At 33.9% G+C, this 22,060-nt stretch overlaps 1 protein-coding gene and 1 long non-coding RNA gene across 2 annotated transcripts; one reads left to right on the top strand and one right to left on the bottom strand.

Moving 5' to 3' along the window:
• The first annotated feature begins 77 nt into the window (after positions 1-77).
• LOC122275744 (alanine--glyoxylate aminotransferase 2 homolog 3, mitochondrial-like) lies at positions 78-5,077 on the top strand. Its single transcript, XM_043084956.1, has 9 exons — positions 78-494; positions 715-945; positions 1,256-1,426; positions 2,875-3,018; positions 3,101-3,280; positions 4,018-4,243; positions 4,343-4,456; positions 4,534-4,620; positions 4,773-5,077. Exons 1-9 carry the CDS (start codon positions 255-257, stop codon positions 4,814-4,816), a joined length of 1,437 nt encoding a protein of 478 aa, XP_042940890.1. The 5' UTR covers positions 78-254; the 3' UTR covers positions 4,817-5,077.
• A 10,718-nt stretch (positions 5,078-15,795) lies between these two features.
• LOC122275747 lies at positions 15,796-21,661 on the bottom strand. The gene is made up of 2 exons (XR_006228691.1): positions 21,089-21,661; positions 15,796-16,345 (listed from the first exon to the last, which is right to left on the bottom strand). It is a non-coding gene; the product is annotated as an uncharacterized LOC122275747 (long non-coding RNA).
• Positions 21,662-22,060: the final 399 nt, after the last annotated feature.

Genomic DNA, 22,060 nt, shown 5'->3' with positions numbered 1-22,060 from the left:
CACGTCAGCACCCGTACGAAGTACGTTCCTCCTACGGCCCTGATCCCCTCTATATATAACTTTCCGGCTTCGCTTAAATTTAGCTTCACCACGGACTCTGCATTCTCGGAATCTTCTTCCTCGAAGCCCCATAACCAAAACTCGCTACTCGTTAGAGAAGAAACGTTTTTACTTTTAGAATACAGGCGCGTATATATATATAGAAGATATATAGAAAAACGTAGCAGAGAAGAGCAAACCCACCAAAACCGAAAATGCAGGGAGGGAGAGCCGTACTATCCGCCGCAAGAAATTCTGCGATAGCGCAACGCTGCTTTTCTCTTTCTCGGTTAGCTCAGAAGGAGGCCTCTCTCCAAGAGGATAACGTCTCGGTTCCGAAAATGCCCTCCTTCGATTACTCTCCTCCGCCGTACAACGGTCCCTCGGTCGACGAGATCTTGGCGAAGCGGAAGGACTATCTCAGCCCTTCATTGCTCCACTCCTACAAGAAACCCGTGAGTCCGCGCCGCGCAGCACCTCATCTTATGGACAAAAATCATATGCTCGATTGCCGTTCTTTCGGGAATTGATTTCTACATACATACATATATAATATATATACACACACATAGATATACACTTGAATAAAATTACATGATATGATTTGCCAAAGTGGGGCCATGAGAATGGAATTGATTTTTTTCCTCTGTTTTTTCGGGGTGGATGTGATCATAGTTGAACGTCGTAGATGGGAAGATGCAGTACCTGTTCGACGACGAAGGGAGGAGATACGTGGACGCTTTCGGTGGGATTGCAACAGTGTGTTGCGGGCACTGCCACCCCGATGTGGTGGACGCCATCGTCAAACAAACCAAGCGCTTGCAGCACTCCACCGTCCTCTACCTCAACTCCGCCATCGCCGATTTCGCGGAGGCCCTCGCCTCCAAGTTGCCTGGCGACCTCAAGGTGCCTAAATTTTCACTCAAAAGTACATAAGTAGTACATATATAAGCATTGATCAAAACCACCGACTTTAATTAATTGAAACGGAAAGAAATTAAGAAAATAGGCTGCAGCTATATGATTCATATATATATATATATATATAAGATATTTTATCTTTGATCTATCTGTAGAAAGTTTGATAGTATCATGCATGTATATGTAGGTTTTAAAATTAAATTTATAATATGTTTCTTAAGAAGAATCAGAACAAAAACAAAAGAAGTGTTTGATTTTCTTGAAGAATTTTGCAACCATCTTTGTTGGTATATAGGTGGTGTTCCTTACGAATTCTGGGACGGAAGCGAACGAGTTGGCTATTATGATGTCCAGGTTGTACACAGGGTGCCAAGATATAATATCTTTGAGAAATGGGTATCATGGAAACGCAGCCGCGACGATGGGGGCCACCGGACAGAGCATTTGGAAATATAATGTCGTGCAGGTAAAAATTCCTGAATGAATAATCTATGGTCCTACACATATGCATCTCGTTTTGCTGGGTTTACGCTGGGCGGTCAGATCACAATCTCAATCGTTTAGCCTTCAAATTATAAAAAAATTATTTTATATTCAGGGGACCTGCATGAATTATAAAAAGTTATAAAAATAATTTTTTTTTTCATGTAGGTCCTGTATTAATTTTTTTTTTTACAGCCGACTGTACGCCGACTGCATTTCCCGACTGCACAAATCATTTCTGTCTGATTAATATTGTTTGTGGCATAAAAAAATGTCAAAAAATCTAAATCAAAAGAAAATTACACTTTACTCCCTCGAGGTATAAATTAAGATTTTTAAGTATATGTATTCTATACTATCAAAATTAATACATCAAACCATCAAAACCGACACATCTTTAAACTATCGAAAATTGATATTTTTCTCTTATTGAAGTACATACCATCAAAAGTTGACATTTTTCTTAATTCAAGTGTGGACATATGACATCTTCTAAAAAATATATACAGTTGATAATCGTTTCGTATCGCTGGATATATGACATCTTTAAATTATATATTAGATTTCACTTGAATATCTGTATCAAAATGGACACGATGGCATATAATCTGTGCAACATGTTACAGGTGTTTTCTTCTACTTACTAGCTAACAAAAATGCAGAAAATATTATATTTTCTTTCGGGAAAAGTCCAACCAAAAATCAATTGGCGTTCATTTTCATATGAGTCATCGTCCACTCTGTTCCTCAGTACCCATGACCGTGATTCTACTCGAAAGGACAGAATTTTGGAAGGGGGAGGATGATCTTGAGTTATTATATAGTTAATTCAATTGTTTGGTAGATTGTGAAGAGGTCACATCGTGGGGAATGAGTACTAGGCATATTATGGCCAATTTTTTAGTCCCATTTGGCGTTAATAACAATGGTAGCTAAAACTTAATTAATTTCATTGGACAGTCACAGCTATTGAACCAAGCATTCTAGCGATGGTGAAATTGTCAACTTTATCGTTGTTGTACCATTCCGACAACGTGCTTGATTTAGCTTAAATCAATGATGAATTATGCTCTTACAATTGAACTAAGACATGCAATTTATAAGCCTTTAGTTCTTTGAATGTGGTACGTACTAAATCAATGTCTGTCCAAGTTCTAGTATGAACTATCTCAAGTTCTTATCCGAATTTAATGGTCTGAACTAAGAGAGAGATAGATATATGAAGTCGGCCTTAAATTTATACCATACCGACAAAAATAAATTATTAGAACTCACTTCATAGTTTCTCTCTCAATTGAGGTCGTCCTTGAGAGTATCCTTTTCTAGATCAAATAATTTCAAGTTTTGGTATTAAGAAGATGCAATTTAATTTAACCATCCGATGCACATATCAGAACTTAACCATCAGACATTTATCTCTTTGGTCAACAGAGTGGAGTTCATCATGCCTTGAATCCAGATCCGTATAGAGGTGTTTTTGGCTCAGATGGTGAAAAGTACGCAAAAGATGTCCAAGATCTTATCGACTTTGGAACTTCTGGCAATGTTGCTGCCTTTATATCTGAAACAATTCAGGTACGTCACCTACCTTGAATTGTTCATTCTCTCGTATGCACTTTATACATGATCTCCTTAACCTTGTTTGTGTGTACAACAGGGTGTGGGGGGAATTGTAGAATTGGCCCCTGGATACTTGCCGGCTGTTTATGGAAGTATTAGGAACGCAGGAGGCATCTGTATTGCTGATGAGGTTCAATCAGGGTTCGCTCGAACAGGGAGTCACTTTTGGGGCTTTGAGTCCCAAGGTGTCGTGCCTGACATAGTGACAATGGCAAAGGTTCATTTTCTATTCTTTCTTTTGCTCTCTTTAATTATTATTTTTCTGGGTTCTGGAGATGTCCATAAAAATTCTCAGGCACAGTAGCATTATAGAAGTCAGCTTGCCATGTTAGGAAATTTTTGAGGTTTGATACCTTCTATCTGGTACAGATGCATGCTCATCTTTTGTTCATAAAACCTGCTTATTATATATGTTGAAGTACGTTTCTAGGCAGTTTGCTAGTATTGCATTAATGACTTGCATTGATCAAATCCTTCACCTATTTTTTGGTCAAATAGCATATGGGGTGGGTTATAATTATCCTTACTAGCATGATTTTTTATTTTTTATAACCAAATCATATATAGATATTACTATTGTAATCAGATTGGGGTGCCCCCAACAAGAAACTCATTCAATTATTGAAGAAATTCAAATAAAAAGGGGGAAATGGAGGCAAATGAATACTCCGGTCCCGATTTCCCTTCGTAAATCAAGTGTTAAGGAAAGGGCCACCATGCAAGTGGTTGATTCGGCAGTCCCGAAAGTTATGAACTGCTCTGAGTTGCTTAAAGCGTTGAGCTCCCCTTCAAAAATGGGTGTATTTCTACAGATTGTTCTGAAAATCTCACTAGGTAGATTCACGATCGTCCACTTCAATCACGAAGACATTTATATCTCCTCGAGCTGGTACACAATTCTTTAAAAACAATTTCTCGTTAATCTCTAAAGATTTTCTTCTCTGGTATCTGCAGAGCATTGGAAATGGCATTCCCCTTGGGGCAGTGGTAACCACGGCTAAGATTGCAGAAGTCTTGACTCGCCGCAGTTACTTCAACACCTTTGGTGGGAATCCAGTATGTACTGCTGCAGGACTTGCAGTTTTGAGAGTGATTGAGAAAGAAAATCTTCAGGAGAATGCACTTCTTGTGGGGTCTTACTTGAAAGATAGACTAATGGCAATGAAGAATAAATATGAAAGTAAACCGTCATCCTTAAGCTTTTGCGTCTAGGAATTTCAATCTTTGTATAAGAGTCTAGTCCGTAATCTTTTTTGTTTTACCATATTGCTTGCTGCAGTTATAGGAGATGTGAGGGGAAGAGGACTAATGCTTGGAGTTGAACTTGTCACTGATCATCAAGAGAAAACTCCTGCCAAAGCTGAAACTCTGCATGTGATGGACCAGATGAAAGGTCCGTATTTTTTTCGTCTGACATAACCTTAAACCTTACCTCTAGCTTTTAATGGGAATCTAATTTTGCCATTGCAGAATTGGGAGTATTGATCGGAAAGGGGGGATTCTACGGAAATGTGTTTAGAATCACACCTCCTCTCTGCTTCACCAAGGAAGATGCAGGTTGGTAGTCTTTCCTTCTTAATTAAGACGAAAAAAATTAGTGACCACTTGTAATTTCCAACCAATTTTGGTGACAGGCATGCATTTGATAACTGATATCATTTCCACAAGTCCTCTAGCTAAAATATACAATTTCTATCTTTTGGTTGCAGATTTCACTGTAGATTCCATGGACTACGTAATGTCGAGGATGTGAAGCGCTAGCTCCATGTAAATGCCAATAAATGTTACCTGCTCGTCTAGAATTGATGAATTGTGGTGTCATTTCAGCTACTGTGAATGAAAATTATTATAATATATATATATAGAGAGACCATGCAGGTTTCTGCTTGACTAAGTTGCTATATATGATCTTTAAAAACGATGAGTCAACAACTCGTTGTCTCTCGATAATTCTCTCATGTCTTCAGTTTGGTGGTCTTAAAGATAATTTGATTCTCTGATCTCTTTCTCCAAAGTTTTGTTAGGTGTTTGCTTTCAATTCTTGCATAAAGATGTCTTTATATACTAGTAAAGCAGCACGTGCGATGCAAGTGTGCCCAGTCGATATTTTTCTTAAGTGTAACAATTTAAAAATTTTTCAATTTAGCTATAAATAGACAGAATTTCATCTATATTTTAACAATTTTCTTCCTCTTCATAATAAACATATAAACAACAAAATATTACACTACACAGATATAAACAACAAAATGAGTTATGGATTTATTTTTCTGTCTAGGTGTCATTTGATAAGTAAGTGTCGGTTAGAAGTTAATGAGAAATGAGGGATTCTCCATCACTGACCTGAAATTCAGAAGCTGTTTCACTATGTGCTTTTGCTCTTCTGGGAACACTAAAGCATATCAATAATTTGTAGAAGCAGATAATAGCACAAATTGATTAGGAAATGTGTTGATTACATATAACATAGCAAATTACTTCATTTTAGAACACTGCAGGTAGAATTCCATGCATATTATGCAGTAGTCATCAGTTCATCTTTAATTATGTTATTACTACAATAAATGGCAAAAGTTCAAAATGTCCTAAAATAAAGAACAAAAGAAATAAGTACATCTCATTCAGTATACTGAAGCAACTGAGGTTATTCATGTGAATCAACATGTTTAACAGGAGAGCAGCAACACTGTCATGATTGTTGATATCTTGATCCACTGGAATTTTTCCAAATAACAAGCAAAGATTTTACAAGTGAATTGTAACTAAAAAATTTGTAAAATGACAAGTTTCAATTGGAATTTAGAGAACATTCATGGAGGAGATGAATAAAATTATTAGATCTAAAATACCATCTCTTAAATACAATTAGTATTTCAGATTCATATTACGGTTTTGTAAGAAATTGTGCATTATTAAAGGAAAAATAAAATGGAACACATAGAAGATCTAACAGAAGATAGAAATACAAATATGAATATTTGTGAAGTATTATTTTATTATGTCGAAGCAAAATTACAGAAATTTGAGGCTTTTCGCCTCAATCTTTAAACGCTCTTACTCTTCAAAAATCTGCATGTCTTTCCTATCTAAAGGAGTAGCCACTCGAAAAGAAGATTTAAGCAAAGATTTTAAATCTCTGTTATCTCGCTTTAGTGCTTCCATCTTCATGTTGGACTCCATAAGAAGCCGCTGAAGGATAGCAATATTCTCGTGGAGTTTGTCAACCCCACCAGTCCTGGATTGTAGTTGCTGAGAATATGCGACAATGGCTGATGAGTATCGGGTACCGAGACTCACAAGCTCGTAGATAAGTTCATTATCTGACTTATTAGTCAGATCATTATTAGATTGCATAATAGCACCTACAGAAGAAGCAGAAACAACTGGTGAATGAGGTGCAGAATACCTCATGTAGTGGTAATGAGAAGATTGCTGAGCCATTGCAAAGTGAGAAAGCAGAAAGAGATTGCAGAGTAAGAATGCAGACTAATTTCAGAAAAGTGAAGAAGATGATATGCGAAAGAAGATGAACTGAATAATTCTTTTATAGAGAAAATTATGACGACTTATCTCTTGTGAAGTATTTCTCTACAACAGACAAGAGCAATGTAGTATCATAGCTGCGGTGCCTGACATCTACAGAAGAGCAAAGTAGTGTCATAGTTATGCGGCGCCTGACAACTACAGAAGAGCAACGTAGTATCATAGCTGCGGCGCCTGACAGCTATAGAAGACCTGTAAAAATTCTACGGATCAGAGTTGTCTGGTCTAAAACAAAGGGCCACCGTTTTTGTTGAAAAAAACAGAGAGAGAGACAGAGGTTAACGGCTTAATTTTGATGAATTCTCTACTAACTATGTCATTTAGAAGAATATTTAAAGTATATCGCTTATGTTTTTCTAAGACAATCGAGAGCTTACCACTGAAATCGAAGATCTCAGACATGGGTACGGCTGAAAAAACCCAGGAGGTCGAATCCGCACCGTTTTCCACCAGAAAACCCTCCAAAGAAAACAAAAAAGAGAAACCCAAAGAAGACAACGGCCAAAATCTCTTTGTACAGAGCTTTAGGCCAGGAGTTCATGAGAGTAACAAAACTACCAGGACATGAAAACCCTATGAGATAGGGCAAAAAAAAGTAGAGAAAAGAAGTGAGAGGAAAGAGAAGGTGAGGAGCGAAATAATAGAAGTCGGGGTGGCTCAATGGGGAATACTTTTATGAGTTTTGTTATATGCAAGCACAGTCGCGTACTAATCTGTGTACCAATACTGATTCATTCATACTTCAAATTTAAATTAACATTGTTTTCAATAAAATCTACTTTTTGATCAATCACATCACATTGGTGTACAGATCAGTACACAATTGTGCTTACAACTATATTTTTCTTACTTTTATTTCGTTAGAGGAATGTGGGAGGTTTGTGTACATGACAATACACACAAGAGAAACCCACATGCAATATTTTTGTGCTGAGAAGTGGATTCTGTCCCACCAAATGAAAACCAGCCGTCCTTAAAACGGTTTTCGGTTTTTTTTTTTTTTGTGAATTACGACTTGTTTGGATGCTCAACTAAGTCTGTCTTCGACCCGTTACATTGTTAGATTAACTGCTCTACTCGCAACACTATGAACATGATATAACATCATATTTAATACATTATGCTACCCGTTTATTATATTTTCTGAAATTGTCTATCTTTATTTTTTAAAACTAACAAATATAATAGTACTTAACTGTATTTTTTTTAGTTTTTTAATAGTAGTATATTTCCCTCAGAAAAAAAAAAAAAAAACAAAGCTCGTGGCCGGAGCAAAACATGTGATCACTTAAATAAGATGGTCTGGGGCATATGAAAAGTCTTATGGTTTTTTGTGGCGTTGGTTAGTATTTTTTTTTTTTAGTTATTTACTTTTTTTTAAAATAATAATAATTAAGCCTTAGATTTGATAAATTCAATACGTTTGACACAGACAGAGCCAAAAATACTACTTCAGTATTTTATATTTTAATTGGGTTTTTTTTATTAGTTAATTAATTAATTTCGGAATCACAAAATGTAAAATTGGAATTCAGTGCAAACAAGCGAGACCCACCGATATTAATAAATAATTATTCTCTAAATTATTGCCTGGTCGCCGGCCCCGGCGTCGGCCCCCTTTTTTTCTTCATAGGCTCCAAAAACGTGCGAGAATAGCGTATCATTATTCCAACCCACGCAACATATTCCATGCACAATTGCACACGCATATCCACGTCCCTGTGAAATATTGTGGAGACTTTTGAGTCTTTCTGTTGACTTTTTGGCATGGTGAGGCATCTAAGAAAATGTTTGCTCATGGATAGAGGTGATGTCGATTAGCCCCACTTTGCACTGTGTAATTAACAATAGATAATATTATGAGGGAGCCTTTCTTTTCTAATGAAGTCTCTCATATCGCTCTCAATAGTATTTCGGTAGGGTCCGGCATGCATGTGCATTTTTGTTGTGAAAAAAAAGTTAAAACCCTACTGTTTAAGTTCAACAAGATATTTAGTAAGACAAAATAATAAATTATTTTGTTATATTTTGAGATTATTATATTATAGAAATGTGATTATTATAGATTATACATATGGAATTTTTATTTATATATGAGATTTTGTCATCTATATACATATAAAATTATTATATTATAGATTATTAGATTATGAATATGAAAATAAATATGATTATCGCAAGTTATCGAACATTAGAAAAAAAATTAAAAATTTAAAAATAATAATATTTTATTATTATAGAGAATGTGATGGTTAATTTAATATAAATTTTAAGAGTTAAGTGATTAGCTAAAAAATAAAAAATTACATATTTTTCAAATTTTAAAAATTAAAATAGTCAATCTAATGCGAATGCTTTGAGAACTTAGAAGATAATCCAACTACCGTTTTGAATTTGGTTCGTAAATTAAGCCAGCACGTGAAAATGCTTTGAAAGCTCCTTCAAGTTGTTGACACATCTAATAATTATCAGCACCTCTATGTGTCGAATGATACATGCACGTTGGCAGGGAAGATGTAAGAGAGGGAGAATATGCCAAATCATGTACCGGAATCAATAACACGTGTACATAAGATGGAAGAGTTTATTTAATTATTGAATAAAGTTAGTATGTCGATCATTTTATCTCTTTATTTCGACTGCTTACATATTTAATTCTTTTTAATTTATGGTGCAGGTGGGGTGTCGTGCATTGAATCCAAAAGCAATCCTGCAACAAACGATTCGGTTCCAAAGATCAAATCAGGTACTGATTTTTCATGGTTTTTATTAGGATCTGATTATATTAGAAGAAAAAGATTTGAACCATAGTAAGTTGATAATCAAGAACTAACTGTTGTTTTGTTCTTTGAATGAACATAGGTCTTTGTCTCCTCAAAACCAAATCCGAGCGAGAGCTCTTAGATGTGTCGGTAGGAGGGAGCTTTCGAGAAAGGGACTTAGCACCAACTTTCCCTGTAAACTTTTTTATTCGATAGAGATTAGATGAGCATCATGAAAGTTTTAAAAAATTCACGTAATGGGTTTTCAACTATTCAAACGATGACTTCTCTATTGTTCTTATCCGATTCCACCTGTACCGCCAAGAAATAGAATAGTTTTATTCACCATTAATAAGGATCCTTGACGTTTATCCGCTAATTTTCGTTTTGAATTGTGTTAATTTCGTGTTGAGAATTTGTAAATTTGAATTCAAAGCTGTCGATCATTATATAATTCAATTATTTATGGGCTCCATCGTTACAAACGCCCAAAATTATCGAATGTAGATTAGCACAAACATTACAAGAAATATGTTATTTAGCCACGATTTTCCTCCCCATGACAACCGCTGGTGGGAAATAGATGGCTTATGCCACAACAAGTCAACAACGAAATGGATATTTTGTTTAGTTTTTTACAATGGTAGTTGTAATAGTTATAGTTATATATATATATATATATATATAGAAAGCAATCCAGATAGTAGTTATGCATAATGTCACAATACAGACACCCAAATGGGTCACTTTTTGGTCCAACAGTAGACCACTATTTTAGTTGTCTCTATTTTATGAGAGCGAGGGGAGTGGTTGAGGACCAAACCAATACTCACGTTTTGGAAAAAAAGAACCTAAGCATTTCTGTTAAGAAAGGGATTTATCAAAGCCTATTGAACAGTCTTTTTACTTTGTCAAAGGAGAGTGGAGCCCCATGTCCCTCTTCTACTGACCTGTGTGAATTGTGATTAGGTGGGTTAGGGGTCATTCAAAAGTACATCTCTAAACTATATGCCATTAATTATATTATATTACCAAATTAGTTCTTTTCATTCTTTATTACTTCTTACTTATAAATAGTAAAATTATTTATATCATTTTTTTTGTTTATCATTAGAATAATTTTCATCAAGCAGCATATTATATATGTAGGTTTTTTTGACACATCTTTGTCAATTGTCCATTACCACAGGCCAGTACCGCCAAAGTTTGCTGGCCTGGCCTCCTTTTGGAATAATATTTGAATATTAAAAGTCATTGATTCCAAGGCTCTAAAATTCAAATCACCTAAATCGTCATTACGTCAAAGTGAACCACCTAAACCATTATACTAATAATGCATTTTCAAATCGTTATAATTAAATATTAATATAATCCCCAGGCCCCATCCCTTTTTGTTTTCCTACACACTTTTTCTAAAATGATAATTTTTACATGGAGGTGTGGATAAACATTTAGAAGTGGATTGAGGGTGATCGGCTTAAGTTCATCAATGCATGTCCTTTCTGTAAATTTAATGATAATGTTTATAAAAAAATTTCATTATTTAACTATTAGCATATACTTCATTTAAATTGTTTCAATTCATATATGAATTTTGTATAAAATTATATTAAGAATTAAAAACATAAATAAATAAAATTTAGAATGTTGTAAATTTTTTTTTTAATTTATACATTAATAATGACTTAAAATTTAATAATAATGTTTATAAAAGTTTTTTGTTATCTAGATATTAATACACAGTTCATTTAAATGTTTTTGCTTAATATATGAGTTATAAATAAAATTTTGTTGAGAATCTAAAATGTAAAAGAAAAAAATTAAAATGTTTTAAAATTCTATTTCTTTTGTTTTAGTGTGACCCGTTTTTGGGAGTTGTTACAAGACAGTCAATAAATGTTAGTTTCCTGAATAATTTAATATTATTTGTTGGGAGTTTGATATTCAAGCTATTTTAATATGTGTATATAGAAAAGAAAGTTGACATACTATATATCCAAAATGATCATTTTGAGTTATTTATTAAACTAAGTAATAAAGGCACGACTATTTCATTTGTCTTTTTCAATCTTGATATCTAAACAAACCCTACTTTTTCGAGTTTGGTGTGCACATTCAGAAAAGAGGTCAGATATTATGTGTGTTTTCAAAACAAGCAAAATATTGAATAAAGTAAAAGTAGAAGAGAAATGCCAACTAATTAAATCAAAGGGTGAAAGTACAGTAATCACATTAATTGAAGTAGATCATATAGATATGGATGCATGACCCCATGCATTTGAAGTTTTTTAAAATCTTCGACTGTACAAGCTGTTAAAGGTCACAATCTAGTGATCAATAACTTAACATATATGTTTCCTAATGTCTCTGTCCTTTGAACCAGCTGGCAAAGCCTCTCTCTCTATAAATAGTTCTGCCTTATCTTCCAAGTAAACAGTATTCATTGTTTTCAAAATTAAATAGCCTTAATATTGGGCACCTGAGATCACCTTAAAGTTTGATGATTGGTATAACCGTACAAGAGCTCTCTCGTATCTTCCAATTATTGGTTTTGAGGGTCCGTATGTAGCAATTCCTCTGTCCCCCAAAGTATAATTATATGTATCATGTATATATATCTATAGATAGAGGAAATCAAAGATAGATCAAGTTGAATATTTTGTAATTAATTCTATGTATCCATTTTGTAAGGTCTTGGTTGCATGCTTTAATTTGGCTTCTCTCAAAACTAAAAAAGAAAAAAAAAATGTTTTGGGTCCAAGATAATATAACTCCTCCTCCATTTTATTCTTCAAAAAGATGAGGATATATTTGCACCATGATGACAAGAAATATTATATTAGAATATTATATAGATCAATGGTGTTGGCAGTTGGCTAGATGCCAAACAAACAAAATCAAAAGAAGCATGCATATATAAGAGAAATACTATTTTACCGTCTGAAGTCCACCGCTTAAAATTCTTTTAATAATTTTATGAAGGTCTTGTCCTACGGAAATACACAAACATTGATTTTTGCACCAAGTTCAGATGAATTGTTTCTGTATGGGGCTTCACCAATGTTAGGTTAGATGTCGACTTGATCGTGACTCTGCTCTAATCATGGATCGACCTACTCCACTCAACTTGCCCACTTTCCGTCCAAACCAAATATTATCATATATATCTTTCTTCATTGGAAAAAAGTTTTAAAGAGTTATTAAAAATTTCATAGAGATGAATAAATTCACATATATATAAAAGCGATCCGAGGCTATCGTCATGGTGCACTTCTATGACTATAATCATCGCCAGCTTGTCGCATGTGATCCTGATACAAGGCAGTGAGAGCAATTTAAAATTAAACATTTCAGGAAATTTTTAACTCTACCAAACACTTCAATCAAGCAGAGTAATAAAAAACCCATTAGGCTTTCCTAAGCAAACAAATGAAACATTGGTTATGATAAACAAATACATAAAAAACAAGGCACGAAGTTGAAATTATTGTGATCTTTGAGCCAATCGGAGTAATATTCTCCTTCCCCTGCAAACAAAAATCACAGAACATATCATCAAATCCATAAAGAAAATAATACATAAATTAAAAAAGTGCAGAGAGAGATCAACAGAATAAAAGCCACATATGCTTATATGCATATGATCCGATAGATCATTTTCTCACAGAAAATAACCCCAACAGAAGGAATCAAAATCATACGGATGTCCATCACACCAAAAAAAAAAAAAAAACTCAAAAACATTGAACAAAATCTTCTGATTTTGATGGTTCAGTAAAGTAATCATTCAAACATTCGTCGTTTGGAAAAAAAATTTTGAAAAAAAACTTAGCTTTGGGAAGATCCATCGGTATTCTTCTTCACCGACCTCTATTTCTCATTCAGATGGAGGATGGTATTTCTCTGCCTTTGTCTCCATCTTCGTCTTCGTCGGGCTGAGACCGGAGGCATGCGGGGTTGAGGTTGGAAAGGAGGATGGATGATCAAACCACGGGTCAGAGATCCGACGCGAGAGATCGTGCTTCACTGACGGAGGCGGTGGTGTCTCTGTTATGCTTTGCTAGAGGCGAGGGTGTGGCGGTGAAGAGGAATAAGTGAAGAGAGAGAGAGAGAGAGAGAGAGAGAGAGAGAGAGAGAGAGAGAGGTTTGTGAGAAATGGGTGTGAATGTCGGATAGGCAACAAGAACAAAGAAGAAGTGATAAGTTCATAGATGTGACGAAGACATTGGAACACGGAGGTGGAAATAAAAAGACCAAAACATTTGTCAGCAAAAGAAAAATATAAGCAAACCGATCAAAATTTTGGAATAAAAGTAAGGGTAAAATTGGAAATGAAAATATTAGACGAAAAAACTGTAGCTTAAGCTATTGGCACTTATTAATAATAAGATATATGGTACACTCTTCCTTTGCACACTACATATATATATATATGATCGCCATGCACACATTGGGTATGTACTGTGCAAATTACATTGTCACAAATTCTATAGACCCTAGCTAGCTAGCTAGCTTATGTTCTTTGTTTTGAGCTCAGAAATCCAAATCAAAACAAAAAGAGCTCTGAGAAGTGCTGTTCTGCATGAAGCAAGAAGTTATTAAAAAGCACTTCGTGTATTCGTGATCTTAAACCAGCACTTAAAACACCGTCGATCTTGTCCCATGTGGAAGCAAATTAATAGCTTGGTCAATACATTATATACATATTGCAACCCTATATAAAAGTTCTGCCATCCACAGTCAATATAAGTACGTACGTTGCAATTGGAGAAGGAAACAAGAAATACAAAAAAAAGTACATCCATCATGAACCAAACATGATTGTAATTTGTAAGGTTCTAGCTCATGCATGATCACTTGAAGCATAAGGCAGTACCCCAGGCTAGCATGATGACTTGCTATCATCTCATCAAGCATATCACAGAAGAAAACCCCAAAGAGTAGTAGTATTCATTTTTATCTGGGGAAAAATTAATGGCAAATAAATAATAATTTAGTTAAGTAACATACATAATAAAGAAACAGCTGCCACAGGTGCTTAATTGTTTATAACTAGCCATGTCCTTATTTTTCCTTCTGTTGATCATGTGTGTACTCTGTACATATGTCCTTGGAATTGAAAATCTGGATGAGTAAAAAATCGAGGATAAGATCTGCTAGTCACCGAGTCTCTCTAAATGAGTCTAATTTGTACATGATGCACATCTGACATCAAAGCTCTCCAAAATGCTACAATATTGCATCACAAACTACACATCAAAAACCAACTACACCCAAATATACTCAATGCTAGCTAGCCAGGAAAACCAAAGGTTGTGACACTATATAACAACGACAATGCATTGACATTCGGACAGCGTCACATTTATATGACAGCACCAACAGTCACATGACAGAATTACAGACATTACTGGTACTTTTATACTTTCCATGTTTTGATTTACAGCAACTCAAACCCTAATTTTATATTATAGAGAAATGTTACTTCTCTTCCCCCACACCTCGTATCAATATATATTTTGTTATTTCTATTATTTTATTTAAATATACATATTTACACATCGATATGTATGTGTTTAAATAAAAGATTAAAAATGATAAATCACATGATGGTGTGTGATGTAAGGGATGATAAATAGAATTTTTCTTCAATTTATACTACTTAGATGATAGTTGACAAGTGATGATGAAGTAGAAGTTGTTCATTTAAGAAAAATTGTAGTCAACCGAGCATCTAGTTCTAAATTAAGTCTATTGAACCGGCGGCCAGTTAGGGTAATTGCAGAGAACTATGAGTGATTATTCCTGGTAATTAACGACTGAAGTAAGGTCCAAAACAAGCATTGCCAAATTGGATTACATGCGGCCAAGATTGTCATCCCTTTTCATACTTTCCTTCAATAAGATCAAGAGTATATAATTAAAGTAAATTGGAGAATGACTTGGAGATGATGAGATCTATCCTATTAATTAGTTTCAGATTTTTGCTACGTCCAAACAAAGTCGCATACTAATCTGTGTACCAATACTGATTCCTTCATATTCAAAATTTAAATTCACATTATTTTCAATAAAATCTACTTTTTAACTAATCACAGTAGATTGGTGCACGTATTAGTACGCAATTATGCTTGCAACTAGATTTTTGTTTAGTTTCATTAGTACCCTTTAAAATCAATAATGAAAATGGTTTTGGTGCAGCCAATTATCTTTTATTTATTTTCATTAATTCCCATATATTCATCATCATTAAATCGATCAATGTAGTAGTTAGCCTAGACCTTACAAGCTTGATATGAAGAAGGGTATATCCAATCTATCAAACAATAACAAGTTTTCGTACTCGTTTTGTATCACAGATCATATATATATTTGGGATTGATCTCAATACCCAACCCAGCTTCATGGTCATCAATATTCATGCATGTATAGCACTGAGGCACATAACACAATTAAACCAGAATACAAATCCTCCAAAATCACACCAAGCTGAGAAGTACTCAAAGAGAAGTAGAACTACATTCTGCATTATTATGCGCACAGATTAAGAAGAGAACTATATATGTCTCTGGGATTAATATTCCACATTTATTTGCAAATCGTAGCCTTAAAATGAACTCATGACTCAAAGCACGAGGCAAAACAAGAAAAAAGATAAAAACCAAACTTACGAGATAGATAGCCACCAACACATGAGCATGAAGGCTTGAACTTTGCAGGACTACTACCGATCGTGTCGAGCCACCATTGTTGACATGGGAGAGTACCTGCGGCCTGCAGAAACAGGCGTCGGGTGACTGAAAATGAAACGAGAAAACCGGATTGTTGACACCAAAACTGGAACGAAATTGATCAACATGACTGCAAACTCCTCGAATATATATATGCTCTTTCTTAGAGCGACACTCGTCAATATCCAAACTGCATCCGTAAGATCAATCGCCATTTTTTTCACTTCTCTTCCGACATTTCAACAGCTAAAAATATAGGAGATCGGCTTATAAGTTACAAAACATACATATAATTGGTTTAAAAAAATTATAAAACATTCATACATATATAATATATATATTAATATTACGAAAACATCCATTTGTTTCTTTGCAATACCGCCTCATCATGTACTCTAAATTAAAACATCATGTATGTCTAGCCTTATATGTTTGCAAGTATTATTGTAATTTGTAAATAAATAAATATACATATATAAATATATTTTTCTATATGGTTGCATGAAACATGCAGTCGGACTACTTAAGGATCACTTGTCTTTTTGTTCACTTGTCAAACCAAACCCGAGGATGAGATCATAAAGTAGAAGGATATGTCGTTAATTATCAGTAATTAATGTGCATTAATATTAATGTTAATTTATAAAATGCAAGGGTAATATTGTAATTTTATTAATTATGTCAGACTTTAATGTCTAGGAATCGAAAATTTGGAATGAAGACATTATGGGCTCATCCTTGGAAGGTGCGGCTAATGGGCAGTGTGCGTACAACCAAATTTGAAGACTTTAGTTCAAAGATGTCGACACTGTGATTTCATCGAATTTTCAGATCAACCTACTCATGTATTATTGTTTAAATGAATATTTTAACATATCATCTAATTTTCTAGTCGATCCCATTGAAGGAGTCAGGCATTCTTCTTAAACTAATGAATGTATGTCTATTTTTCTTTTTTTTTTTTTTTTTTTGAATCGGGATGTAATTAAGTTCCTATTCAAACAGAAAAATGGAAAAAATTCTATCCATTTTTAAAAGAATAATAATAATAATTGAACATTTAATTTTTTTCCTCAAATAAATAAACAATTAAGATCAATTTAAGTATATAGAGTTTACTATTTTATTTTCGAGTAATATTACATAGAGACGTAAAATATGTAAGTAATGTGTAGTCAATTTAAAAAAAAAAAAAATCTAATATTAAATAATTAATCTCTTTTCATATAAATTCCATACTTTTTTTTAAAATAATTGTACAGTACTTGCTAATATCGTTCTTTTTTTTCTTCTTTTTCACTCTCCTGTTGTCTTCTTCTTTATTCTCCACTCTAGCTTTCTCTTTTCCTTGTTTCGCTCTTTTTAATGGGTTCAATGGTAGGATTCTTTTATACTACAAAAATTGTCACATGCACATGCAAATTATATTTTCTAAGACTTTACTATTGGGTGTGACCGCATCTCCTGAAAGGCACATGCATGGCTACAGTACCAATAAACAGTCCCACAAGTGCTTAATTTGGTGCAAAAGAACAACAACTATCACACCTTATTTAAAAACTTTATTATTTTATCTTTTTAATAGAACCGTAATCGAGTTAAGCCATGAACATTCAAGCTGATCAATTTCAGTAAATCTTGAAGACCCCTAATAGTACTCTAATTTGACTCGTATAAATCGAAGCAAATTAACAAATTATACTACAAGATGAGAAATTCTCTTTTTGGACGAGATTTTCATTCCAAAATATATTTTGTTAACGAAATGACATTCTTTTTTTCTTTTTCATATCAAGATAAGTCTCTTATTCATGAACAATTACACTTACATCAAAGACTTAGACCAAATAATCTATGAAATACAATCAAGAAAAGAATTCTACCAAATTATCAAGTCTTCTAGATGCCAGACATGTCTTACCAATGTGTGAATAGCTTCATTAACCATAAGTCCATTATGCTAAATGGTACATTTCGGAATCATTCTCATCATGTTCTTAACCTCATAAACTAGATTGCCCCGTGAAGACAAAGAGTTACCAGCTGCAAGTATCTCATTAACCATAAGTGGTGAATCACTTTCAACAATGAGCTTATTTATACCCAGAGGGATACAGATTTGCAGACCTCTTAATATAGCAAGCAATTCCACTTCTATAGGATCATTCACCTCATTCTCTTTCTTACTAGCAGACAAGATCACTCGACATGTTTCATTTCTTAGGATCATACCCACCCATGCTCCACATTGATCATTAAAAATGCCAATAAATGTTATCTGCTCGTCTATAATTGATGAATTGTGGTATCATGATTTCAGCTATTGTGAATGAAAATTATTATAATATCTATAGAGACCATGCGGGTTTCTGCTTGAATAAGTTGCTATATATATATATATGATCTTTGAAAACGATGATTCAACAACTCGTTGTCTCTCGATAATTCTCTCATGTCTTCAGTTTGGTGGTCTTACATATAATTTGATTCTCTGAAGTCTGATGTCTTTCTCCAAAGTTTTGTTAGGTATTTGCTTTCAATTTTTGCATAAAGATGTGACTTTATATATATTATATATACATATATAATACACTCTTCCTTTGCACACTATATATATGATCGCCATGCACATATTGGGTATGTACTGTGCAAATTACATTGTCACAAATTCTATAAACCCTAGCTAGCTAGCTTATGTTCTTTGTTTTGAGCTCTGAAATCCAAATCAAAACAAAAAGAGCTCTGAGAAGTGCTGTGCCGCATGAAGCAAGAAGTTGTTAAAAAGCACTTTTGTGTATTCATGATCTTAAACCAGCACTTAAAATGCCATCGATCATGTCACATGCGGAAGCAAATTAATAGCTTGGTCAATACATTATATACATATTGCAAGCCTTTATATAAGTTCTGCCATCCACAGTCAATATAAATAAGGACGTTGCAATTGGAGAAGGAAACAAGAAATACAAAAAAATTACATCCATCATGAACCAAACATGGTTGTAATTTGTAAGGTTCTAGCTCATGCATGATCACCTGAAGCATAAGGCAGTACCCCAAGCTAGCATGATGACTTGCTATCATCTCATCAAGCATATCACAGAAGAAAACCCAAAAGAGTAGTAGTATTCATTTCTGGTGAAAAATTAATGACAAATAAATAATAATTTAGTTAAGTAACATATATAATAAAGAAACAGCTGCCACAGGTGCTTAATTGTTTACTAGCCATGTCCTTATTTTTCCTTCTGTTAATCATGTGTGTACTGTGTACATATGTCCTTGGAATTGAAAATCTGGATGAGTAAAAGATCGAGGATAAGATCTACTAGTCACCGCGTTTCTCTAAATAATGAGTCTAATTTGTACATGATGCACATCTGACATCAACTAGCTCTCCAAAATGCTACAATATTGCATCACAAACTACACATCAAAAACCAACTACACCCAAATATACTCAATGCTAGCTAGCCAGGAAAACCAAAGGCTGACACTATATATAACAACGACAATGCATTGACATTCGGACAGCATCACATTTATATGACAGCACCAACAGTCACATGACAGAATTACAGACAGTACTACTGGTACTTTTATATTTTCCATGTTTTGATTTACAGCAACTCAAACCCTAATTTGATATTATAGAGAAATGCTACTTCTCTTCCCTATAACATATACCAATATAAGATTTGTTATTTTTATTATTTTATTTAAACACACATATTTACATATCAATATATATGTGTTTAAATAAAAGATTAAAAATAATAAATCACATGTTGGTATGTGATTTAAGGGATGATAAATAAAAATTTTCTTCAGTATATACTACTTAGATGATCAGTTGACAAGTGATGATGAAGTAGAAGTTGTTCATTTAAGAAAACTTGTAGTCAACTGATCATCTAGTACTAAAATCTATTGATCAACTGGTCAGTTAGGGTAATTGCCGAGAACTATTGAGTGATTATTTCCTAGTTAATGCCTAAAAATGGACTACTTGTCATGTCCCACTACTAGTTTTCAAAATTACCAAAGCACATACTAATTTAATTAACGACTGAATTAAGGTCCAAAACAAGCATTGCCAAATTGGGTTACATGCGGCCAAGATTGTCCTCCCGGCGGCCTCCTTTTCATACTTTCCTTCAATAAGAAGAGTATATAATTAAAGTAAATTCGAGAATGACTTGGAGATGAAGAGACCGATCCCATTAATGGTTTTGGTGCAGCCAATTATTTTTTATTTATTGTCATTAATTCCCATATATTCATCACCACTAATTAATTCATCAATGTAGTAGCTAGCTTACACCTTATACGCTTGATATGAAGAAGATTATATCCAATCTATCAAACAATAACAAGTTTTCGTACTCGTTTTGTATCACAGATCATATATATATATATATATATATATTTGATGAGGATTGTTAGAGTAGTGCGAATGAAGCAAAGTATGAGCAGAGGATTTTGTAATATTCTCACTGTATTGATATGTGATATTGTACATGTATATATATACACTGTAAAGGAATCAAATAAGGAATAAAGTTTGTTATGGGTAACCGTAGATAATAACAAACTATTGTCTACGGTATTTACAAAGAATGCACACCATGTGCTTGTGATAATGCTCAGTACATATTTATCTAAGGAACATCAAGGCTATTTATTCTAATAAGGATTGATCTCAATACCCAACCCAGCTTCATGGTCATCAATATTCATGCATGTATAGCACTGATGCACATAACACAATTAAACCAGAATGCAAATCCTCCAAAATCACAAGAAGCTGAGAAGTACTCAAAGAGAAGTAGAACTACATTCTGCATTATTATGCACAACAGATCAATCACAAGATAACTATGTCTCTGGGATTAATATTCCACATTTATTTGCAAATCGTAGCCCTTAAAATGAACTCATGACTCAAAGCACGAGGCAAAACAAGAAAAAAGATAAAACCAAACTTACGAGATAGATAGCCACCAACACATGAGCATGAAGGCTTGAACTTTGCAGGACTACTACCGATCGTGTCGAGCCACCATTGATGACATGGGAGAGTACCTGCGGCCTGCAGAAACAGGCGTCGGGTGACTGAAAATGAAACGAGAAAACCGGATTGTTGACACCAAAACCGGAAGGAAATCGATCAACATGACTGCAAACTCCTCGAACATATATATGCTCTTTCTTAGAGCGACACTCGTCAATATCCAAACTGCATCCGTAAGATCAATCGCCATTTTTTCACTTCTCTTCCGACATTTCAACAGCTGAAAATATAGGAGATCGGCTTAGCTATAAAACATACATATAATTGGTTTAAAAAAAATTATAAACCATTCATACATATAATATATATATATATTAATATTACGAAAACATCCTTTTGTTTCTTTGCAATACCGCCTCATCATGTACTCTAAATTAAAACATCATTTATATCTAGACTTATATGTTTGCAAGTATTATTGTAAATAAATAAATATACATATATAAATATATTTTTCTATATGGTTGCATGAAACATGCATTAGGACTGCTTAGGTCACTTGTCTTTTTGTTCACTTGTCAAACAAAACCCAAGGATGAGATCACAAAGTAGAAGGATATGTCGTTAATTATCAGTAATTAATGTGCATTAATATTAATGTTAATTTATAAAATGCAAGGGTAATATTGTAATTTTAATAATTATGTCAGACTTTAATGGTTAGGAATCGAAAATTTGGAATGAGGACATTATGGGCTCATCCTTGGAAGGTGCAACTAACGGGCAGTGTCCGTACAACCAAATTTTAAGACTTTAGTTCAAAGATGTCGACACTGTGATTTCATCGAAATTTTAGATCAACCTACTCATGTATTATTGTTTAAATGAATATTTTAACGTATCATCTAATTTTCCAGGTACTTTACAATCCCATTGAAGGAGTCAAG

The sequence above is a fragment of the Carya illinoinensis genome, chromosome 9 (assembly GCF_018687715.1).
Source record: "Carya illinoinensis cultivar Pawnee chromosome 9, C.illinoinensisPawnee_v1, whole genome shotgun sequence".
NCBI lineage: Eukaryota > Viridiplantae > Streptophyta > Magnoliopsida > Fagales > Juglandaceae > Carya > Carya illinoinensis.
This window is presented reverse-complemented; position numbering and strand designations above follow the sequence as displayed.